The sequence below is a fragment of the Prionailurus bengalensis genome, chromosome B3, assembly GCF_016509475.1.
Source record: "Prionailurus bengalensis isolate Pbe53 chromosome B3, Fcat_Pben_1.1_paternal_pri, whole genome shotgun sequence".
NCBI lineage: Eukaryota > Metazoa > Chordata > Mammalia > Carnivora > Felidae > Prionailurus > Prionailurus bengalensis.
This window is the reverse complement of record NC_057355.1, coordinates 112,444,756-112,469,817: the sequence shown is the minus strand read 5'-3', so window position 1 is coordinate 112,469,817 and position 25,062 is coordinate 112,444,756. Positions and strand designations below refer to the sequence as shown.

At 37.0% G+C, this 25,062-nt stretch overlaps 1 protein-coding gene across 12 annotated transcripts in view; it reads right to left on the bottom strand.

Annotated features, from left to right (window-relative positions):
• FUT8 (fucosyltransferase 8) overlaps positions 1 to 25,062 on the bottom strand; it is a 311,102-nt gene that overhangs the window by 84,090 nt on the left and 201,950 nt on the right. For all 12 annotated transcript variants that reach the window (XM_043556372.1, XM_043556375.1, XM_043556378.1 and 9 more), the window contains 3 exons: positions 20,274 to 20,389; positions 19,996 to 20,158; positions 9,628 to 9,742 (listed from right to left, as the gene is read on the bottom strand). In XM_043556372.1, coding sequence (XP_043412307.1) covers positions 9,628 to 9,742; positions 19,996 to 20,158; positions 20,274 to 20,389 — 394 coding nt within the window. The remainder of the gene's footprint in view (positions 1 to 9,627; positions 9,743 to 19,995; positions 20,159 to 20,273; positions 20,390 to 25,062) is intronic.

Sequence of the window (25,062 nt, the reverse complement as noted above, 5' to 3'; positions counted from 1 at the left end):
GGTGGCTAAGTCGGTTAAGTGTCCAACTCTTGGATAGCAGGGAGCTCTATGCTGACTGTGTAGAGCCTGCTTGAGATTCTCTCTCTCCCCGTTTCTCTCTCTCTGCTCCTCCCCCACTCGCTCGTGTGTGTGTGTGTGTGTGTGTGTGTGTGTGTGTGCGCGCGCGCGCGCGTGCTCTCTCTCAGAATAAACATTAAAAAAAAGAAAAATGTTAACTTAAAAACAACAAACTGCTGGCAGAGTTGTGCTGACTACACTGCTGGGAATTTAAAAAGTTCCTCCATAATCATTAGGCATTTCAAAATATTTTTTAAACTCTTTCTAAGAAAACCTAGAATCCAAAATCAGACTTCGGCAAGGATTTTAATAGAAGGAACTAAATTTTTGATATACTGTATGTTATGCTAATAGTAAATTATATTATTTAATTAAGGTGAGTGACTTTTAACAGACTACTGCAAAAATGATATCCAAATTGAAAATGAATAAGTAAATGTGTTTATATGCATATGACATGATAATCTATGTAGAAAACCTGATGGAATCTACAAAAAAGCTACTAAAACTAGTGTATGAGTTTAACAAAGTTGCAGGACACAAGATCAATATACAAAAATCAGGCTTTTATATGTTGAGGTAGTTTCCTTCTATTCTTATTTTGTTCAGTGTTTTTATCATGAAAAGGTACTGAATTTTGTTGAATGCTTTTTCTGCATCAACTGGGGTGATGAGGCGGTTTTTCTTCCTTTATTTTGTTGTGTAGCATATTATGGTGATCAATTTTCATGTGTTGAACCATCTTTGGATTCTAGGGACGCATACACACAGCTGCCTGCCATGAGGTTGGGGTGGGGGGATGGGTAGATGCTCTGGAGCTAAGAGCCGAAATTAACCACAACTTAACAGTTAAAGCTTTCCTCCCCTGGAAGTTGTAAGCCTTCAACTGACTCTAGAGTTCCAAAACAGTTATGTCAGATAATTTCTGCCCATGCAACTGATGTCTAGGTGGGGGGACAGATTCTTGGTGCTTCCTACTCTGCCATTTCTCAGAATTCCTCCATAGATAATCTGTTTGAAATAACACATTAAAATGTGCATGGTAATCAGAGAAATTTGATCAATGAATGGTTATTTGATGATATTAAGGAACTATTCTTACTATGCTTAGGTGTGATAATAGCATGTGATTATTTTTTGAAAAAGTATCTTTTAGATACTTTGTCTTTTAGAAACTCATTCTGAAATATTTACAAATAAAATGATAAAATATCTGGGATTTGCTTCAAAATGATCCCAGAGATGGTAAAGAGTGATGCCAGTATAGAAGAAACAAAACTGACCATGAACTGATAATTATTAAAGCTGGATAATGGGTATGGATAATGGGTACAAAGGGATTCACTAGTCTCTCACTTTTATATATGTTGAAATTTTCCATAATAAAAGTGTTTTTTTATTTTGTTTCGTATCTTGTACCTTTTTTACTTAGATCTCTGGCCCTTAATAAAAGCTTTTTAAAAAGGAGTAATAAAAAAGCCTGAAGCAAAAATTAGTGTAATACAGACAGGTGGATTAGCAAAAAGATCCAAATAATGAGACAGAAATATAAACATCAAAACAAAACTTTGTAGGAATTGAAAAAAAAAAAAACCATGTGTGTGTATGTGTATTTGAAGATAATTAATTCAAACACATTCTGAGAATGTTACTCAACTTTAAGCTTTCTGAGGGCAGACAACGTACCGTATCTGTTCATTCATCACTAAATCCTTAGCAATGTATCTAACGTCCAGTACATCCAAATACTTGTTGAATACACAAACAACTCAGTCAGACCTATGCTCTCACATGCAAGGGCTCTGTAAAATCTAAGAATTCAAAGTTTTTAATAATGCTTAGAAAACTACCTTTAATAAATTTTCTTTTCTTTCTTCTTTTTAAAAATGTTTGCGGCGGGGGGAGTAAGAGCACACGTGCAAGCGAGGGGCAGAGAGGAGGACAAAGGATCCTAAGCAAACTCTATGTTGACAGCAGTGAGCCTGATTCGGGGCTTGAACTCACAAACCAGAGATCATGATCTGAGCTGAAATCCAATGCTTAACCCAACTGAGCCACCTAGGTGCCCCTCTTTCTTTCCTTCTTTGTCCTTAGTCAACTTCTAGTATAGCAAACCCCTCTTTCATTTTATGAAAGCTACCCTGGACACTGTATCTACTTACCACTTCTTGTTCTTTCCTCACTAAACCTATTTATATTTTTGTTCTTGGGAAAGATATTCTCTTTCTTAGTATACTCTTAAGTTGTTGTTCTGAGAAACTGTCTACTTTTCCCTATTTGACCTCTTAAAATAATAACTTCTTTCAAATGGGGAAGGTTCCTGGAAGTTTCTCCCTACTCCAGTTGTTTTAAATATTTAATTAACAATCTTAATACAGCTAAGCTAATGACTTTTCCTAATGAGTTACAAGTACTACTTTTGCCTTTACTTTTGGTTGTCATCCCTGTTGGGCAGAAATAAATGCTGTCTGATTCACTCAGTAGAACATACTCCACAACTCTGGGAACACCTGATGATGGGTTTGATCTCATTCATGGTCAGTACACTAGCAGAGAAATGGAAGTTTATAGTTATATTCTGGCCTTAAATCTATTTTGTCCTGTCAGAGAAAAATGTGTCTACATCCTGTATTGGAGGTAGGTTTCCCCACAGTCTGAAAAACATTTCAATAGCTTCAATAATGCATTCCTAGTGTGACCTGGCCACTTTCCATTTCATAGACCATCTACAGTTGCTGGCATCCAGACAGGAAAAGAGAAATTGCTATTTCTCCAGTCAGTCTGTTATTTTTGAATGGAAAAAACAAACCTCTATCTTCCTTTAAAAAGTAAAATCGTTGTTGGGAATGCAAGCTAGTGCAGCCACTCTGGAAAACAATGTGGAGGTTCCTCAAAAAACTAAAAATAGAGCTACCCTACGACCCAGCAATTGCACTACTAGGCATTTATCCAAGGGATACAGGTGTGCTGTTTTGAAGGGACACATGCACCCCCATGTTTATAGCAGCACCATCAACAATGGCCAAAGTTTGGAAAGAGTCCAAATGTCCATCGATGGATGAACAGATAAATAAGATGTGGCATATATACACAACGGAGTATTACTCGGCAATCAAAAAGAATGAAATCTTGCCATTTGTAACTATGTGGATGGAACTAGAGGGTATTATGCTAGGTTAAATTAGTCAGAGAAAGACAAAAATAATATGACTTCACTCATATGAGGACTTTAAGAGACAAAACAGATGAACATAAGGGAAGGGGAAAAAAATAATATAAAAACAGGGAGGGGGACGAAACAGAAGAGAGAGACTCATAAATATGGAGAACAAACTAAGGGTTACTGGAGGGGTTGTGGGAGGGGTGATGGGCTAAATGGGTAAGGGGCACTAAGGAATCTACTCCTGAAATCATTGTTGCACTAGATGCTAACTAATTTGGATGTAAATTTTAAAAAATAAAAAATAAAAAAAACATATAGGACTTAAAATTTATTAAATTAAATGGAAAAAAATAATAAAGGGACTGTACGGCAAGAGAAGGGAAAGTTAGTGAACTTAAAGAGAATGAAGAAAAATAGTGCCCACTATAGTGAGGGTTCAGTTAGGGAAGCAGAACCACTGTGAGTAATAGAAAACAGGATATTTGTTTTCACAGTAAAACTAAACAAGTATGGGACACACTGGGCAAGTAAGGATCAGAATGGATAAGGTAGAGAATTAAGAAAAACAACAACAAAAAAACCTCCTCTCTGAAGCACTGGCATAAGTGGACACATCAGAACTTGCCAGAGAATCTCAGAAACCCAGCCCTGGCTAACTGCCAGAATGAATCCGTGAAGGTGCATTGTGAAGTCTGTAGCAGGGTGAAGTCTGTAGAGGTGCTGTTTCTGACTCTGGGTGGGCCTGAGGTCACTGTTGGTCAACAGGGCCAGGAAGTCAACAGAAAAAACTGTGAATATAGAGTGGGGTAAAGTGTGGCCAATGTTGACTCTGCTTCTCCAAGAGTTGCTGCTTCTATTTCTCACAATTTATAGCCACAACAACCAACTGAGATGATGGCTTTGGCTTCCTTTCTGCCTCCCAAATCTTGTACAAATCCTTCTTTTGGTCAGCTACAACTAGGAAGCACACAGAGAGGCGTGCATGAGAAGTATATTTCTAGTTAAGCCAAGTTTACACAGTGAAAAAATACCATAATAAGCATGACAGAGAAAAAGATGGAAAATACAAAAAAAAAAATGTTAGAGGACATTTAAATTGAAGACTCATAAAGGAGAGAAGAGAAAGATTGGGTCAGAGGTAATATTTGAAAAGATTCTGATACCTTACAAAAATGTTCAATGACACAAATCCATCATACCAGGAGTTATAAGTAATTTTAAGGAAAAAAAATTAAATACGTTCACAAGTTGGAACATCATAAAGAAATTGTAGCTCATCAAAAGCATGATGAAAAGCCTTATCTTTTTAATAGCACAAAGGAAAATATTGAATTGAAAGGTGACTTTTCAATGGCATCAATAAACACCAGAAAATGGTGAAATCATATTCTGAACATGCTGAAAGGAGAAAAAAAACACAATAGAAAAACAACAATGAAACTCTCAGTATCGAGAGTTTCACTGCATCGTGAAATACTTTTCAGACAAATAAAAGAGTAGCTGATCTTACTTTTAATGGCAGTTGGAGCTATATACATAGTTTGTTAATATCTTGTGTTATTAAATTTTTTCTTAAAAAATAACAAAAAAATAAAATAGTTGTTCTCCATTTTCACATCTTTTACTTTTCTATGAAAAAAAGGAAAACTATTAACTTACCAATTTCCAGTAAAAGTCCTATTCACAACATAAACCAACAATGCCTCCAAACAAACAAAAATCTTTTACTATTTCTACTTTTTATACGTTTTATTTAGACTCCACTGAAAATGGGCCCAATATTGCTTACATTGTCAACTTTGGATCTAGGTGGAATAAAAAAACATTCTGAACCATAAGACCAATAATTTCAAGTTAAACTGGCAAATGCCTTTTGCCACAGCTATGTGCCCTCACTAGCAGCTCTCACCACCACAGCTGCCAACTTCCAACTGTTCCAAACAAATTAAGAAACTAAAGTATCGTCATCTTTTTCATTGTGTTTGTTTAATATGAGCCGAGGAGAATTTAATATGAGCTGATTGGAAGCCACAAAGTAAATTCTAATAATGGTAATGAAAATAAAATCTCTAGACTTAAAAGCCTAGAAAAATGACATATTATGGCAAAATGTGGACTTATAATGAAAATATCAGCAATATGTTTTTACAGTGAGCCTGTGTTTTATATCAGAAACTAGAAAAATATTAAAAAAAAACAGCACTTTCTCTATTTGTTATGATTTATATAGCACACTAGTAAAGACCAGGACAAAATGGTATTTAAAACAAGCCAATATTACATGTTCACTTTACGATAAAGAACGTTTTACATAAACATATAGAAACCTAAGACATGAAGAGAACTACTTGGTCCATTTTACTTGTTAGGATGTCCTTGGAACCACAGTAGAGGGGACAGCCATCTTGCCAGCCCAACCCAATGAAAAGCCCCTAGTAGTGTGCCAGAACGAATTGGAGGTCAACCAATCACCGAGCGATGGCACGACCTGACACGAAAAGGGCCCACCCAGACCTAAACCCGGAACTGCTGCAGCTTAAAAACCCCATCCCCACCACACCTGGGGGCGACTTCCCTGACTCTCCTCTCTCTCTCTCCCTGAGTCACAGAACCTCGCCCGAGACCTTAGTTCCCAAATAAAGCCTTTGACTGCTAAAATTTTTTAGCCTCTGACTCCTATTTTTACCCTGCCTTACGCCTGACCCTAACAACTTGAGCCTAATGGTATACCCAAGGTTGTCCTCAGTAAGATTACTATAGTCTTTTAGTCGCTTTTGTCTTTTTATCACATGCCATAAGGTCTTCAACTCTAAACAGAAAATAATTTTAACCAAGACAGCCATGAACTTTGTTCCACTGAAGTCTAGTTGCCATAAGTACTTCTTTTATTTTGTAGTATCTTTTGTGAAACTGTTTCTCCCAAGTAAAACCAAGGTATAGGATAAATAAATGAAAATCTAAAATTGAGACTAAACTTGAAATACATGACTAAATCAAGCAGGATTTTCATGAGACATAATGATATTTGCTCAATTCAAAGAATTGGAGAGTTGCAAAAAGGGTTAGATTTAAAATGAAACCTATTATGGATTAAGAAGATGACTCAATCTAGGTTGTTGTTTTTTCTTTTTTTTAACCAAGACTTGCATTACACCTTAAATAAATCAGAGTTTAGAAAAATACTCGTTGGTGATAATGAGAACTGATAATAAATTTCATCAGTATGAGTAAAAATCTAGTTAAACTGAAAATTCTTTCAACTGTCCAAACCAATCACTGAAGTAAATTATAAAATCATCTGAATGCAACAAAGTATTTAAATGCCTAAAATCTCCCAAACAGATTTAAACTATGAAAAACATTTGCTTTTATTGTTCCTTTTTCTTATTTATTTCCTAGTTACCTACAAATTATTATCATTCTTTATATAACTGCTGGCTGATAGTCCAAACAAAGAGAGCCTTCTAAAATCTCCATTAAGTTATATGAACAGCTTATTTTTATGTTGAATACAGGTATCAAAGTTCAAAGTTTTTTCTTTATCCCCCTTTTCAGATTTATTTTCTAGTATAATACTCAGTTGCTAAGCCCTGTGGAAGTCTTTCAGAATCTAAGTTGGTTAAATAGCCTTTTTTTACAATAATATTTCACTTAAGGCAATAGTTTGGGAACACCAAAACATTTGAATACCAAGAAAGGTTATAACAGGAAAAAACGTAATCATTTTAAAAAGCGTGTATAAATAGCTCACCTCATCTGATTAAACTCTCTAATCCATTAGTTAAACCAGTAACAAATCATTCTTTTCAAAGTAGCTGTTGTGCTTAGAAATACACTGGAAATAAAAATTCCAGTTAGAGAAAGCATTCCTTGCAAATGTATGTGTTTAATTTTGTTGGAATGGAAGAAAGGACGCTTATTCACCTCTATCCAAAGAAGGGAAAGAGTGAATGGCTGGCATTGTTAACCTCTAACAAATAGTATGTTAAAAATATAGTTCCTGACTTCAAAGAACTTTTAGACTAGATGGAAAAAATGATCACAGATATATTAAATAATTAAAGAAAAATCTTTTTCTAAAATATGTTTTTTCCTCCTGAGATCTTCCCCATCTTCTTGAATATTAAAAACCATTTTTTCTTTTTCAATGGAAAAAAAAAAGAGACCTGGCAAATAGCAATATTTGAAACTGAAAGTAAGGTCCAGCTGAAATGCTATTTTGCTATAGTCTAACAGATTAAAAAAGCCAATGTGGTTTTAAATTATTAGCATGATTTACAAGTAAAATTCTCTAATACAGAACCACAGAAATCAGCACATACAGGATCAAATCTGCACTATAAGTAAAAGCACTTGGCCACTTAAAAAATCAAGAAAATAAAGCAGGTGGCAGGTACTTGTTATAGTGTGCAGACTGGACTATGACCAAATGATAGTTTAAATATAACTTTTGTTGAATACATATCTAATGAACATGTGGAAATGGAAGAAACTCAGAAACCACAGTTATTTCCATTTTAAATGAGGATGATAGTTCTGCACCACCAGCTGTTTACAGTTCACTGAATGAGGTTCTAGTTGATAGGAGATAATTACCTCTTCCCTACAGGAGGCAAGTGTTTCTCATTCTACAGACACCTCTGATGAATGGTCATGGGAGTATGAGACTAAGACAGCATGCCAAGATCAGTTTGGTTTTTAATGATCTCTTTAAACACTTGATTTTCTATTTTTTCCTATTTAAGTGTAGGAAAATGTGTACCTTGAAATATGCAGGATTAAGTCACCGGCTATTATTTTGCTTTTACAAGACACTTTAACCTCAGAAGGAAAGCTGAATGATTATACACAGAAAGTATACCATCAATAGTTTTAGAAAAGGATGGGAACAGCTTTCAACTTGAAGCGTTGTGAAGTTACTTACTAATTCATTGTTTTCCCCAAGACTATTCTAAGTTCCCTGTCAGTTAACAATGTGCCCATTATCCCAGTCATTTCAACTCTTTCCCCCACTTGGAAAGGCGTCTTAATTTTACCTTCCCAGTCTCTCTCAAATTTATCTCTTCACTTCCAATGCAAACTGCCACATACCTCCATTTTCTCACCTGCAGATGGTCCTCATCTCCTAAATGGTCTCCTTGCTTCTAGTCTCTTCCAATACTAATCCACTTCAGCCAAAATAATACCTTCAGATTAACAGCATCACTCTCATTATGCCACTCTTATGTGTAAAAAACCTTTCAAAAGCAAGTTGTGACTCCAAAATAGAAAAAGCTGATGGCATTTTAAGCAAAATGCCAAAATTTAAAAAGTAAATCAACACTGTTCTTACAAACATGTAAGACTGGGTATGCATATTAATAAGAGCTAGAAGAGGGGCGCCTGGGTGGCTTGGTGGGTTAAGCATCCGACTTCAGCTCAGGTTATGATCTCGTGGCTCCTGAGTTCGAGCCCCGTGTCGGGCTCAGTGCTGACATCTCAGAGTCTGAAGCCTGCTTCAGATTCTGTGTCTTTCTCTCTCTCTGCTGCTCTCCCACTCTCTCTTTCTCTCTCTCTCTCTCTCAAAAAATTAAATAAACATTAAATTTTTTTTTTTTAAAGAAAAGAGAATACAAAAGAACCCGGAAGAGAATAAATTTAAAAGGGTCTGGGACTTGGGGCTGTTTGTTGTTATAATGATGTTTATGCAACAAATAAAATCTTTCAGCAACCACTTGCTGCTTATGCATCATAAAGTGTTATTAACCTGCACCCAAGGACCTCTGCAATCTGGCTCCCAAACGTACCTTTTCAGTTTATTTTCCATCCCACCTGTTCATACTACGTAAAACCTCAGACAAACTAAAGTATCTCATTTCTCATTGGGTTCCTGTCCTCCTCTTTCCCAGCTATGGACCATTACTCATACACTCCAACTAGTACACTCTTTTCCATTTCTATGTGTCTAAATCTTATCTAGTTATCCTTTTCACCTCAATTCAAATAGTATGTTTTCCACAAAGCTATTCCTGACAACTTTTCCACAAAGCTTATTCCTGACAAGCTATTCCTGAGCATTTCATCTGTATGTGTCACATAAAATGCAGCACTTCCTACTTTGCATTGTAGTGTGTGTGTGTGTGTGTGTGTGTGTGTGTGTGTGTGTGTGCCCGCACATACACGTGCATGTGCATGTGTATATGTGTGTGTGATAAGAATTAGCTCCCTTAAGGCAGGGACTTTGTTTTAGCCATCTTTGCACTGCAGACATAACATAGCATCTTTCTGAATAAATATGAAAAATGAGTAAATACTTTAAAAAAGCAAAGGGCTATGAAGACTAAAAACCAACAGCAACTCTTAGTCTTATTTATTATGATTTTCCTTCTTTTTTCACTCGTGTTTATTTCTTTACCTAATTTCCTTACCTGAAGATATGTTATTCTCCGTTGGACCAGCTCTGTCAGATCTTTGGCCTCTTTTTCCCGCCAATCACCTGCTCCATCTGTTTGACTGAGGTAGTATAGATCCGTCATTATAGACCTATTAAAACAAACAACATTTGGAGGTCTGACTTATTTGCACTTCTTCACAGGATTACACAAAGTCATAAGAAGAGAGTCAAAATCTTCAGACATTGATGCTCACAGTGACACTGGTTCTCATCCTTGATTTTCTATTAAGACTGTTAAACTCAGCAATTAGTCCCTCACATCCAAGATTCACTCCTATAGTAAATTTTCACTGTTGAGAAAAACCTACTATTTTTCTCCAGGTCAGTCAGCTGCACTTATTTCCCAACACAGAGCACTACGAAGATCAAGGGGAAATGGAAAACCATAGCAAAGAAACAGGTCGATTAAGATAAGGGAGAGAAATAAGTTGGTGCCAGGATTTGAAGACTACATTTTTGTTCTGTCATTTCCTTCCTCCTCTCAAATTATCTCTTCATACATAAACACTCTGAGTGGTTGGAATAAAATATAAGAGGAAAATTCTGACATAACCCTTTTTTTTCAATGTTTATTTATTTGAGAGAGACAGAGAGAGAAAGAGAGAGACTACCTGAGCCACCCAGGTGCCCCTGACATAACTCTTAAACAACAATCCAAACTAAGGCTCAGCTACCATTTTTCTGTAAAGGGACAGATAATAAATATTTCAGGATTTGTGGGCCTCTATTGCCTTTGTAGCAGGAAAGCCACCATAGACAATATGCAAATGAATGCATGTGCCTGTTTTCCCATAAAACTTTATTCACAAAAGCAGCCTATGGGCCAAATTTGGACCTTTGGGAGGTGCTTAGGTCATGAGGGTGGAACCCTCATGAATGGGATTAGTGCTCTTATAAAACACCCCACAGAACTCCCTAGGCCCTCCTACCATGTGAGGACAGATGGAGAAGGCACTGTTCATGAATAAGAAAACAGGTCCTCACCAGACACCAAATGTGCCAGCACCTTGATTTTGGACTTCCCAGGCTCCAGAACTATGAGAGATAAATTTTTATTGTTTATAAATTACAGCCTTTGGTATTTTTGTTATAGCAGCCTGAACAGACTAAGACATTGCTATTTATGCTATAATGACTCTGAGAGTTGTTTCAGAGATTTTACCTTGTGTATGAAGAGTACCCACTAATAATTCTACAACCAAGAGAAAGTACTCATTGGGCATGGGTGCTAGGAATACATGGTACTGAAGGCCAGTCAGAAATATGATCCAGTTGCCAGTGCCTTACAGCACACTGAAGAAGGGGACTGATCAGTAAGAACTCATTTAAACAGATAATGAAACCAGCCCTCAACAATTGTGATTTACCCAGGAGTACATGGCATAGCCTCAGTTTTGTTATTCCCGGTTCTTAACTAGATGGTAAAGTACTTAATAACACGGTAAAGCATTTAATAACAAAGCACTGGCACCCCACAGGAAAAACTAAATTGTTATTTACTACCACAGAAAAGCATTAGAACTACACAAAATTAACAGAGAATACTTAATAATAGCTAGTGTCTTGAATAAAGCAACACTATTATGAATATACAAATAAAGATTAAAAATCATAGCCATAGTTTAGAATACATCTAACTAATAGTGGAACAGCTTTGCACAATGCTTTGGAACAAAAGGGTCATCTGTGAAGCATTTTAGGCATTTGCTCAATGTATCAACATCAGCGATGCATAGGGCATTCCACAGCTTGACTATTTCCTTTTTGACCAGGGCAACAGTCAAATATGTAATGTTTTTTTTAATATTTATTATTCTCGCCTAAGATTCTAAGCATTTTCAAAAAATTTTATTAAAGAGTAGTTGCAATGGGAAAAACCAAACCTACAATTTACTGCCTCCTTAACAAATTAACTTAGTCTTACACAATGGACAGAAGGTCAACTTTTAAGTTTTTTCAGATTATAAAACAGGCCCCTCTGGATTATTATGTAGCTTACAGTATTCTTTTATAGTTTTACTTTTACTAGGGGAAAAGTCACCACCTATATGAAATTGTATGAGTTGATCGTGGAAACATATAAGAAATCTTGGACTATAATGGTGTTGCAGGGCTCAGCTGGAAGTTTATTTAAATTATTTTCTCAATAACCTCTTCCTCATCACTCTCATCATGCTCATTATATTTTCCACTTTATAGGTTTCATCATATCCAAATGTGGTCCTTTGCTTTTTCCTGCCTTTCAGCTATGAGTGATCACAAAACCTGTTGTAAGCCTCAACTTTAAATGGGAGCACTCTTTGTGGAGATATAGTACAGTGGGATAAATAACCAGTCTATCAGCAAATGCCAGTTGCAGGAAAAAAGGAAATTCAATATGCTTTCCATGGCTCTAACATCAAACCTACACATATCAATAGACAAATAGCACTACATTTCATTGACTATCATATGGCCTCAAGAGGGTAAAAACTACATTAGGTCTAATTTGGAGAGGAGAATTCTCTGAAATATCAAAATTGGCATGGTTATGCTTTCACATCATAGTAATCAAGCCATTCCTTAATCAGTGTGAATAAAAGCTAATTTGTGTCTTTAAATAAATTAGAAAACATAAAAATGTTTTTACTAAGTTATATCAGTATTGTCTTGGCAATTTATTTACATCCATCCCAATCTCTGTCAAGAAAGTGCGATAACCAAGCTCACACAGAACTAGAGGGCCATATACCGCCCCCCCCAAAAAAAGTACACTAATTTTTTATAATAACACAGTCAGTCTCAATATAAGTTGGTCTATTCCCGGAGTCAACTAAAATTAAACTTGATTTTTAAATCTTTTTTTCTTGGGGCACCTGGGTGGCTCAGTTGGTGGAGTGTCTGACTTCAGCTCAGTTCATGATCTCGCACTCCATGAGCTCTAGCCCCACATCAGGCTCTGTGCTAACAGCTCAGAGCCTGGAGCCCACTTTGGATTCGGTGCCTCCCTCTCTGCCCCCCACCCCACACCCCACTTGCACTCTATTTTTTTCTCTCTCTCAAAAATAAAACATTAAAAAAAAATTTTAAATCTTTTTTTCTGGGCCTTCCCATTAGAGACCATGTAAGGAAGATAAGCCCAGGAAACAATCTTAAATGTATTTATTTTTAAATTTTTATTTAAACCCAAGCTAGTTAATATATAGTGTAATAATGATTTCAAGAGTAGAATTTAGTGATTCATCACTTACATATGACACCCAGTGTTCATCCCAACAAGTGCTCTCCTTAATGCCCATCACCCATTTAGCCCATTCCCCCACCGGACACCCCTCTAGCAACCTTCAGTTTGTTCTCTGTATTTAAGAGCCTCTTATGATTTCCTCCCTCTCTTTTTTATCATATTTTTACCCTTCCCCTATGTTCATCTGTTTTGTTTATTAAATTCCACACATGAGTGAGATTGTGTGGTATTTATCTTTCTCTGACTGACTTATTTCGCTTAGCATAATACACTCTAGTTCCATCCACATTGTTGCAAATGGCAATTTCATTCTTTTTGATCACCAAGTACTATTCATATATATATATATATATATATATATATATATATATACCACATCTTTATCCATTCATCAGTCAATGGACATTTGGGCTCTTTCCATACTTTGGCTATTGTTGATAGTGCTGCTATAAACACTGGGGTGCATGTGCCTCTTCAAAACAGCACTCTTCCTGTCCTTTGGGTAAATACCTAGTAGTGCAATTGCTGGGTCGTAGGGTAGTTCTATTTTTAATTTTTTGAGGAATCTCCATACTGTTTTCCAGAGTGGCTGCACCAGTTTGCATTCCTACCAGCAGTGCAAGTGTTCCCCTTTCTCTGCAACCTCGCCAACATCTGTTGTTTCCGGAGTTGTTAATGTTAGCCATTCTGACAGGTGTGAGTGAGGTGGCATCTCATTGTGGTTTTGATTTGTATTTCCTTGATGATGAGTGGAAATAATCTTAAATTTAGTTCTTTGCTGATTCAATAATGTTTAGAAATTACCATCCTGCAAAATTTGTCATCTTTTAGCCAAAGATATGAGAATAAGCAAACAAAGTATATAGATCGTTACTGGGAAATATGGTGACTAAAATCCATTCTATAGAAATGATTGGTTTTCAGTGACTCTACTCTTAAATCAAATCTCCTAGAAGTGTTCTAAAAGCTGGAAATCTGGCCATCTTGGTTTTGACTATGAACTGATTGATCAAGAAATCTAGGAGATGAATGATGAATCTTAAGGCCTGGTATGAGGGCAGGTCAAAGCCTGGGAAATGCAAAACCAGGCAAAAGACCAGCAGAATAGTGCTAGTCACTTGTGGGTGGAGTATAGATGCCTGAGAATAACCAGTAGACTAGAACAGAATCTATGATTCTGAGAGCAAGCCAGTTATGACAGGTGTCAAAACCTCTATTTCAAAAGCTGGGCTACATTTATAGTCTTTGTATTTTTAGTTAATTTTCCTATTTCTATATTTTGATATCCCCAAAACTATTCTTAAATGTTTGAGTTTGTCTCAATTATGCTAATGAATAACCACAAGTATTTTGTTTATACTGGATTCAAAACGTTAAAGATAGGAGCGCCTGGGGGGCTTAGTCAGTTGAGCGTCAGACTTCAGCTCAGGTCATGATCTCACACTCCGTGAGTTCAAGCCCCACATCGGGCTCTGTGCTGACAGCTCAGAGCCTGGAGCCCGCTTCAGATTCTGCGTCTCTCCCTTTCTCTGCCCCTCCCCTGCTCATGCTCTGTGTCTGTCTCAAAAATAAATAAAAACACTAAAAAAAAAAAAAAAAAAAAACTCTAAAAAAAAAAGTAATTTACAAAATGTTAAAGATAGAAATTCACCCTCAGGGTCAGCACAGAGCAGATATAATTCAAGAAAATCCCCAGGTGAAGGAACTACCATTTATGAAGCAAATGTGACTAAGGGAGGCTATATTACAGAGTCTAACCCATAGGTAAATCTGGATCAAGAGCAAGAAAACTTATTTGGGTTTTGTCCAAGGCTGCTTTTACTATGATTTGCTCCTGGGGCAGAAATAAGCAGTACAAAGAATAAAAATGTGATCTAGAGACGGATAGGAAGACAATATTCCTTTTGCCTCCCTTGTCTCAAGGAGGAATTCTAAGATACCACCTCTTTTTGACAGCCCACATGGGTGGGGCGGGGCGGGGGTGGGGGAAGTCCATAAGAGCAACAACAAAAATAGTTTATCATATGAGGCCATAATTATGCTACTTGGTGAGTGATGTCCACCAGGCTTATGTATAGGTCCCAAACCTTGAAATTCTTGCTGCTGAGCATTATGACAATTTCCCCTTACTTGTGCTTGCCCTGAAGCATCTAAGAGTTCTCTATTTATACCCTCTTATGAGGCTTTCCTTATGCCCACTAGAGTCTACCAGAAACTACAATGTGTCAGTCACTGTGGAAGTTGTTTTATATATTTTCCCACATTTAATCAACATAATGTTATGATATAGGAATTATATCCCCATGCGTAAAAGAGAAAAATAAAGCTCAGAGGAGCTAAGTATTTAGCAATTAAGAAAAAGTATTTGAGGAGGGCACTTGTTGGGATGAGCACTGGGTGTTGCATGTAAACAATGAATCATAAGAAACTACCCCCAAAAACCAAGAGCACACTGTATACACTGTATGTGAGCCAACTTGACAATAAATCATATCAAAGAAAAAAGAAAAAATATTTTGGAGAAAAATAGCTCAGCCACTTACTTGTGTAAACTATCTAATTTCTCTAGGCCTGAGTATAACTTTATTTATCAAATAGAGAATAATAATGCTTGCCTCAAAGTATTACTATGCTGATAAAATAATGAATGGAGAGCCTTTATCATAATAACTGCCATGAAGGAAATCCTTAATAAGTGACTATTTTTAATGTCTAATCATTCTTGAGTTTGGAAATCACATCCAGGGAGATGTAAGGTCGGGAGGGCGGGGAGGCAAAAAACAGAATCAAAGTCATTAGATGAGATGTCTTTTTCCACCTTTAGATTCTCCTTCCAATGCAAACTTTATTTTAGGGGAAGATGTCTCCTTACGGAAGATGGAGAATCATGATCTGGCTGATAAAGACTAAGTGATGAGAAAATTAAGGACAACTTCATAGGACAAGATCTCCCTTTGTCCATGGATATTTGGAGGTATGTTCTAGCACCACTTAAAAATATACCTGGATTCCTTAGGAGAAAGACAATCATACAAAAACATTTTGGCCAAAGGGATTAACAACTGAAGAAAGAGCATCTACCTTCCAGTTTAATGTAAGTCTCAATCAAATCACATCTCAAAGGTCTTCATTCCTTCTTCTGTGTATGTGAGTGTGTATGAAATAAAAACAAAGAATAGCTTAATTTTTCAAGAGTGGAAATATCATTACTTTGACCTTTCAAAGACAGTCTAGTAGAGTTTACCTTAAACAGAGAGGGAAAACACAAACTACTGTACCACAATAGCTATGATCAGCAATTCTGATTATACAAATCTGTAAGCTATTAACCTACCAATCTTCCCTGCAACCAGATATTGCACGCCTTATCTGAGTTGAAGTCCTTTCCGTTGCTACATAAACCCCTATACACAATATCAAAAGGCCAATCAGCATAATTAGGTATAATTAGCATTTATCACTTGGGAAACATCTCACCTCAGTCTTACCAAAGCTGCGTTATGTATTACTGATAATGAGACGATGCAGACCAGGCAGCGACAATGAGATTGTTGTTTCACCAGATTATTTCTCAGTAATTTCAGTCAAGTTAATTGAGAAATAGTTCATCAGCCCTGTAAGCCCTCCTGTCCTTTAGTTTGAAGTTTAATAATTGCTATAATCTAAAATCAGAAAGAAGTAGTTCTAGTAACTATCTCATAAACATGGTGTCTGGCAACGTAAGGAATGCAAAAGACCCAAAGCAACAGTGGTTAAGTTAAATATGTCTTGGGCAACCTAACATGGTGATAAGCAGAATTTTCAATGATATCCCCAGAGGTTGAAAGACAAATATATACAGCTATAAATCCAAGTACTGAACCTATACTATGACACAAATAATAAAATCACAATCACAAAAATAATCACTCTAAACTGCTAATCTCCCTCATTATTTCAAAGAGACAGGCCACAGTCAATTTAAGATCAATGATGTTCAAAAACAGCAGGTAAATTTGACTCTATTACCATGAAATATGGTAATATATTATCACTAGAATGAAACTGTCACTTGAAAATCTAGTTTGGCAGTGTCTTATAATTTAAATAGACACTCAACATATGACACACAAATCCCACTCTGGATATTAATCCAAAAGGAATGAAAATACGTTTCTGCAAACATGTATGTTAGTGTTTATGGTGGCTTTATTCATAATCAACAAAACATATAAACAACCCAATGTCCTTCAACTGGTGAATGGATAAACTATCTGTGGTACATCCGTACAATGGAATATTACTTAGCAGTAAAAAGAATGAACTATCAATACACAAAACAACATGGGTGAATCTCAGATGCATTATGCCAAGTGAAAGAAACCACACTCAAAAAGCTACATAATATGTGACTGCATTTACATAAAATTCTGGAAAAGGCAAAAAATAGGGATAGGAAAAAACCTAATGACTGCCAAGGACTGAGGGTGGGGAGGTGCTGACTACAAAGGAGCATGAGGAAACTTCTCAGGGCTGCAGAATGTTCTGTATCTTGATTCTGGGGTGTGCTAACAAAACTGAAAGCATTTGTACATAAATTATGTCACAATAAAACTGATTTAGAAAGGGGAAAAAAAAGAGGATCAGCGTTTATATCAGAACAAAGTTCTAAGAAAGAAAAAACCCTTTGAAGAAACAAGAGCCCATAAATGTCTTTCCTATTATTGATGTCTTTCTGAACCAAAAGATGACAAGAGTGATTCAGAGGGAAAGTTGAATGAAAACACTGACAGACTCAACTTCTAACTGACTTATCAGAGAACACAGGCTTTTAGACAACCTATACACTATATTTGGGGAAGTGTAAAAATGAAACAGGGATTTTTACGTAATTTAAAAATCACCAGAGGAAACACAAAACTTTTAATTTTTTTTTTTAATTTTTTTTTCAACGTTTATTTATTTTTGGGACAGAGAGAGACAAAGCATGAACGGTGGAGGGGCAGAGAGAGAGGGAGACACAGAATCGGAAACAAGCTCCAGGCTCTGAGCCATCAACCCAGAGCCCGACGCGGGGCTCAAACTCACGGACCGCGAGATCGTGACCTGGCTGAAGTCGGACGCTTAACCGACTGCGCCACCCAGGCGTCCCAAAAACTGTTTTAATTTTAATTCTTACACCTAAAAATCTTGAAAATGATCAGTAAGATGGCATATTCTGCACACATACAGATCCTCTCCACTGTACATTCATAACTGTAGGTTATTTCTCCAATGTCTGGCTACGCTTTTTCATTATTGTATCACTGCATTCTACCACAGCTGCCTGCAGTTACATTCCTACCCTGTGAAGCTGCATCCCAAGTTCCTTATAATTTCTGCTTAAAGACAGTAAAAGAAATCACCTGGGGAAACTTGGATATCTTTCCATTTTTATTTTCAGTGAAATATTTAACATGTACTAAAAGGTGGTGTCAGAATCCTAATATACTTAAAACAAAATTCAACTTACAAAAAATTTAACATCAATTTATATCAACTTTAGGGCCCAACTTTTTTCATGTGTACATTTGCATATATTTTTCCATTTCTATATACAGTCATAAAATATATGCACAAAAATAATTCTTTAAATAATGATTTCAATCTAGAAAATATATGAAGATTAAATTCAAGCAATTTAAATCACTCAAACTTTAAACACTAAGAAATCAATAGCAAAATTCTCCTTTAAATGCCACATAGTCTTCCCAACTCAAACCCTCTTCAGATCTTCCTTTCCCTATAAAATTGCAATAAGTAAAGCATACAAGCACACAGCTCCAATTAACAGAATCGTGCCTAGAATTAGTCAGCATTTGGTCTAATGGTCTAAGTATGGCTAAAATTTTCAAAGGGACTGCTGAATGCGTGGCCTAATAATTCAATGCCCCTAATAATTCAGGAGCCCCTAATGATTCAATGCCCTTCTGCTTACTTCTATAGATTAATGCCAAAATGATCCAATAAACTGGTGGATTTTATTTGTAATTTCACTTAAAATAGCAGAGCAATATTTCAAAATCCCTACAATATTGCTGATGATGTAAATATATATGAATCTCTCGATTGTGGGGTAATTCTTTTCCTCTTCACAGTGGTAGGTTGTGTTAATACAACAATTTTTCTTTTACTGTTCACTAATGAGACAGTAATTGCCATGAGAATCCTACTGGGATAGACTTGTATATATAATAAGCCTAAGGACAGGTTTCATTGTATTTATAATGATTTTCAGATATACTGTGTTCTGCATGAATACATCAGTACCAAAAGGTTTTTCTTTTCTATGGAAGATAAACTGCATATTTTCAGAAATGTGCAAACAGGAGAAATAAATTTAACTAGGGAGATTTCAGATTCTTATGTCTAGTAACTAAGTAGAAAAATAAATAAAAGAATGCTCCTTTGTATCAAAAACCTGTTAACTTTTCATTAGAAATCTGAAAAAGGTGCTATTTCAAAGTTTTTAATGTTTGAATTAGAAACGTAACTGCCAGCTTCAGTATGAGTTCCAATGTACTATAATGTAAAACTACATACACCACTTCAATTATTGATTGTATATGAAGGATATTTACAAGAAGATATTTTAATGTATTACTGGCTGACATCACTACCTTCAGAGTTTACTTAGGGTTATAAAGATATCTAGAAATACATTTTAAATAATATTTTCCAGTGATATATTCTAGTTGATCATTTGGGAATTATTGTCCTTGAAACCTCAGGTACTCTTCTGCTCTTAAATATGGTAGGTGTCACTTACCATTCAGCAGGGAAATGAACAAGAGTTCCAGTTTATATTCTTAGATTATAATCTCTACCAAAGCCCAAATGAAATGTAAAAAATGAATGGCACGTGGAATGCCTGGGGGGCTCAGTCAGTTAATCATCTGACTCTTGGTTTTGGCTCAGGTCATGATCTCGCAGTTCATGGGCTAGCCCCATGTCAGGATCTGTGTTGACAGTGTTGAGCCTGCTTAGGATTCTCTCTCTCCATCTCTCTCTCTGCCCCTCCCCCTCTCATAGGGCCTCTGTTTCTCTCAAAATAAATAAATAAAAACTTAAAAAAAAAAAGAAAAAAGAAAAGAATAGCACCTTTCACGATGTCCCAAATCTGACAGAAATTCATCTGCATGACTTTGGAGTTCATTTCCTTCTAAATTCTTTAATTTCTTCAATTCACTTTGTAGAAAAAACCAGAGCTCTTTAGCTCCATTTTCAATCCTCCTCCTTAGGATTTCATGATCTTTCCCCAGACCTGCAGTCAAAGAATAAATAGTATCAGTATTCCCAACATTTTGATGAAGGAAAATTTTAATTATTTGTGGTAATATCAATATACTAAAGCAGAAAAACACTATATAATCACCTACCATTTCTAGTTTGTTTCTTATAATTTTCAATCTGTTCTTTGGCCTTCAAAAGCTGCTCTTCTAAAGCACGAACCCTTCCTGAGGCTGGTCCCTGATCAATGGGGCCTTCTGGTATCCTGTAGTTCAGAAAAGATAATGCAAACATTTAGCTTATAAATTATGTAACAAAATTAAAGCTTACTTTGCTACAACATATTTATTGGTAACTCTAGGAGGCACAAACCATACATTACAATCAGGAAATAAAGTTTTCTCTCCAAACAATGGAATGATACTGAACAGAAACAGAAAAAAATAATCTAGTTCAGAGATCTATGATCTTCTAGGAATAAAGGAACCTTTAGAACTGTGTCCTAAAAACTCTCATCATATTACTTAGAAAAATACCATCATCAGTGGCAAAGTGGTCAATTCTTCATTAGTATCAAGAGCAACAAAGGTAAAGGAGAGGGTGACAAAAAGCTTAAGGGAAATAAGAAAACATGTGTCTGAACATATACCTGTGTTCAAATAGCAAATACAAATTATTTCTTAATTTTTTTTTTTTTAACGTTTATTTATTTGTGAGACAGAGAGAGACACAGCATGAACGGGGGAGGGTCAGAGAGAGAGGGAGACACAGAATCTGAAACAGGCTCCAGGCTCTGAGCTGTCAGCACAGAGCCCAACGCGGGGCTCGAACTCACGGACCGCGAGATCATGACCTGAGCCGAAGTCGGCCGCTTAACCAACTGAGCCACCCAGGCGCCCAAATTATTTCTTAATTAATCACAATATCAGGCTATGTAAATCTGTGTTCCAATTCATGAACTCATGACCTTAGATTACTAAGTATTGGTTTTATAGAAGGGAAAGACAAGAGTAGAAGATGAAGTATATCAGAAAAAAGATGAATATTAATATCCTGTTTGTTTCTATCAGAAATGAAAAATACCAATTAACAATATAAAATGTTGGAACACAGCAGAACAACTCTGGGGTCTCTTGTTTACATTATTAACATATCTGTACAACTTCTTTCCAAACTGTACTTGTTTCTAACATGTTTTGTTTTTATATGGCTTTGGCAGTATTCTGTACTCCATTCTGGCTACAAAAGGTATCTACATCCTAATCCTGGAGCTTACAAATGCTCCCTTACATGGCACAAAAACCTTGAAATGTGTGATTAAGAATTTTGAGATAGGGAGATAGTCTTGGATTTTCCAGGTGGACCCTGATTGTAATTACAAGTATTCTTATAAGAGAGAGGCAGAGGGAGATTTCATCCCAAGAGAGAAGATTGTGTGGCTATTAGCTTTAAAGATGGAGGAAGGGGTCATGAGCAAAAATACGAGGAATGCAGCTTTAGAAGCTGAGAAAAGCAAGGAAACAGATTCTCCCCTACAGTTTACCAGAGGAATGTGGTCCTGCTGACACTGTGGCTTTGGCCCAGTTAAACTCATTTCAGACATCTGATTTCCCAAACTGTTAAGAGAATAAATTTTCATTGTTTTAAGCCACAAAGTGGTATCTGTTATAGTGGCAATAGGAAACTAACACACATACACACATATATATATAAACACATACATACATACATTTGCATAATTATTATGAAGATTAAATAATGGCTGATTTTTCTTCCAAAATCTATAAAAGAACTCAGTGTTTGGCAATAAACTATCAGGACAATAAACTATCTGGGCTCAGTCATGTTAAAGACGAGCTATAATCTCGAAATATCTGGGTATGTATTCTTACCATTACAATCATTTTAAGGGAACTTAATTTTTTTTTAACGCTTATTTATCTTTGAGAGAGGCAGACAGAGAATGAGCAGGGGAAAGGCAGAGAGAGAGGGAGACACAGAATCCAAAGCAGGTTCCAGGCTCTGAGCTGTCAGCACAGAGCACAATATGGGCTCAAACTCACGAACCGTGAGATCATCATGACCTGAGCCAGAGTCGGATGCTTAACTGACTGAGCCACTCAGGTGTCCTGGGAACTTAATTTTTAAAATATACTTGGCAGAACTTAAATTCAGATGTCAGCTTAGTCCTTTGATGCAAAGACACTAACGCAGATTTTTTATACCTTTTCTTACATTTTTTTATATAATAAGACTACAGAGGCCAAATTAACTATTACTTACCTATACCACTTCAGTATACATGTTTAGTAAAGAAGCTCTAGCAGTGTAACAAGGTATTCTATAGTTGTATGCATTAACACTGAATGGGAGCATGAAAAATAACCATTCTCTAATCATGAGTATCCCAGGCTACAAAATTTGAATTATAAAGCCTTCATTTGTATACATACAAAGTGAATAATGATACAATAAGTAGAGCTGTTAGGTGCACAATTACCCAATTTATAAGCTCAAATGTGTGTACATTCATAAATGAGGCATTTCCTGGTATCTAGTTTTTAAAATTTGGCTCCTAATCTCTTTCTGAATTAGATGGCTGATTTCAAGGAAATAATTTGAAAACAGAATAAAACTACTACCTCTTGAAAGTAGTCAAGGAATTAATCTTGACAACAATATGTCATAAGACAAGAATGTCGTTTCCCTTAATGACACAAAATCTCAGACAATACAAAGATATGTCTAGGTTCTCTGTTTTATCTCATTTCTTCATATACTGATGGAAAAACATCAAGGTAAAACAGGCAAGAAAAAAACAGCATAAAATGATTTCAGCAGATTTCCATTAAGTATTAACTCTAATCTAATTTTAGTAAAACATACATAATAAATAAGTGATAGTACATTATTATATATAATATATTAAATACATAATATAATTATATTAAGTACATAATATAATTATATTAAATACATAAGTGACATTACATTATTATATATAATAATCTAATCCAACTGTGGATAAACTGTAGGTAAAGAAAAATAATGGAGAAGCCAGTAAAAAAACGGTACACAATAAAGACTATTCTTTCTAAAATGTATCAAGAAAAGAGTCAATCTGAAAGGACATTATCTGAATATTTGGGAATTGAATGTTGTTCTTTTTTTTATTATTATTATCATACTCACTTTGCAAAAGATATATAGGACATCTTCTGGCCAAGATGAAGCAACAGAGATTAAATTTACCATAATGCCCAAAACCAATGAAAACCCAGACAAAATATATGAAACAATGATTTAATAAACCAGTTTAATTACTGACTAGAATCAGGAGAAAGACATCAGAAAGACAGCAAAATAGGCAGTTCCCGACTTTGGTCCCCTTCAGGGAAAGGGCAACTAGCAACTATCTATAAATATTTGTCAAGATTCCAGAACATGGGGGTGAGGCTGAAGCAACCCCCTTGGACAAGAAAAACATTAGAAGGATAAGAGGAGCGATTTCACTTTGACTGCACTGCTCCTCCTCCAGGTCAGTGCAGTGCTACACAAGGGGTTCTCCCTGGACCTACACCTTCTCCAGTGAGAAGAGGAGAGCAAAGGGGACATCAAGCTTCCCTAGCATTCCTGATGCTTCCTGGGAGGCCCACTTAAGTACTGCCTCATGGAGAGTACTGTGGGAATCACTACAAGACAGAGAAGGGGAGAATGACTCACAGCAACAAATGTGCAGATCTCAGCTGACTGCATTCCTATTGGTGGTAGAGCCTGAGAAGAGATCCCAACTCCTGGCTCTGATCATTTGCAGAGCTGAGCCAATGCCCCCAACTGGCCAGGGAGCTTAAATGGCAGTTCTGAATGGTTTGGGTCCCTAGCTAGAGGGACAACTCAGTGAGGAGCCCTACCTACACAAGGAGCAAGTCAGCAACCCTGCTCAAATGCTGAGCATAGCCTCCAGCCCCACTTAAGCAAGAAGGCAGCTCTAAGCCGCTGGGCCTCTGCAGCACATCCTACGGCCCACCAGAGCAGAGAAACAAGTCAGTGGGCACACTTAACTGCTGAGCATAGCCTCCAGCCCCACCCAACAGGGAAGCCTAACCAAAGACATGATCAGCCATGGGCAGCATACAACACACCCTATGGCCTGCCTAGGCAGGAAAGCAAGTCAGTAGCCCCACCAAACTGCTCAGTGTAGCCTTCATAGCCTCCAGCCATTCCTGACCAGGAATCCTGACCAGGGACTGAAGCAGCCACAGAGCCCATTCTACAGCTCCATTCAGGTAGGGAGCCAAGCCCAGCAGCACCACCCTACTGTTGAACATAGCCTCCAGCCCTATCTCACGAGGCTGCCCAGCCAGAGACCCTGGCCAGCTCTGGAGCCCAACCTGACAGCCCTACCCAACAGCACAGATAGCCTACAGCCCCATCCAATTGCTGAGTATAGCTTGCAGACTCACCCTGACAGAATGCTCAGCCAGCCACCTCACCTAATCACAAAGCATAGCCTGTAGGTCTACCTGCCCAGTGAACCCAGTGCAACCCTGCCTGACCATGGAGCACAGCCTTCAGCTCCATCCAACTGTTGGGTAGCTGGCAGCCCTACCCAACCAGGAAGTCCAGCAAGACACACTGTCAAATAGCAGAGCATAGCCAGTACCCTGCTCAATCGCAGGAGCCTAGCTTGTAGCCCCATCCAATTTGGGGGTACAGCCTACAGCCCCACCTGATCAAGGAGCACAGCCTGAGTGAGTTCCAATCTGATTGCAAAACTGTGTATGGCCTTAATTGAATGTAGAGTCCAGCCAGTGGCACCATCTGGCCAGAGGGCACAGCCTGGGGACCTCAACTGACCAGAGGCAATTGCAGAGGTCAGCATGTGGCCTTACCCAATCACAGAGTGCAACCAGCAGCACCATCCTACCAGGAAACATA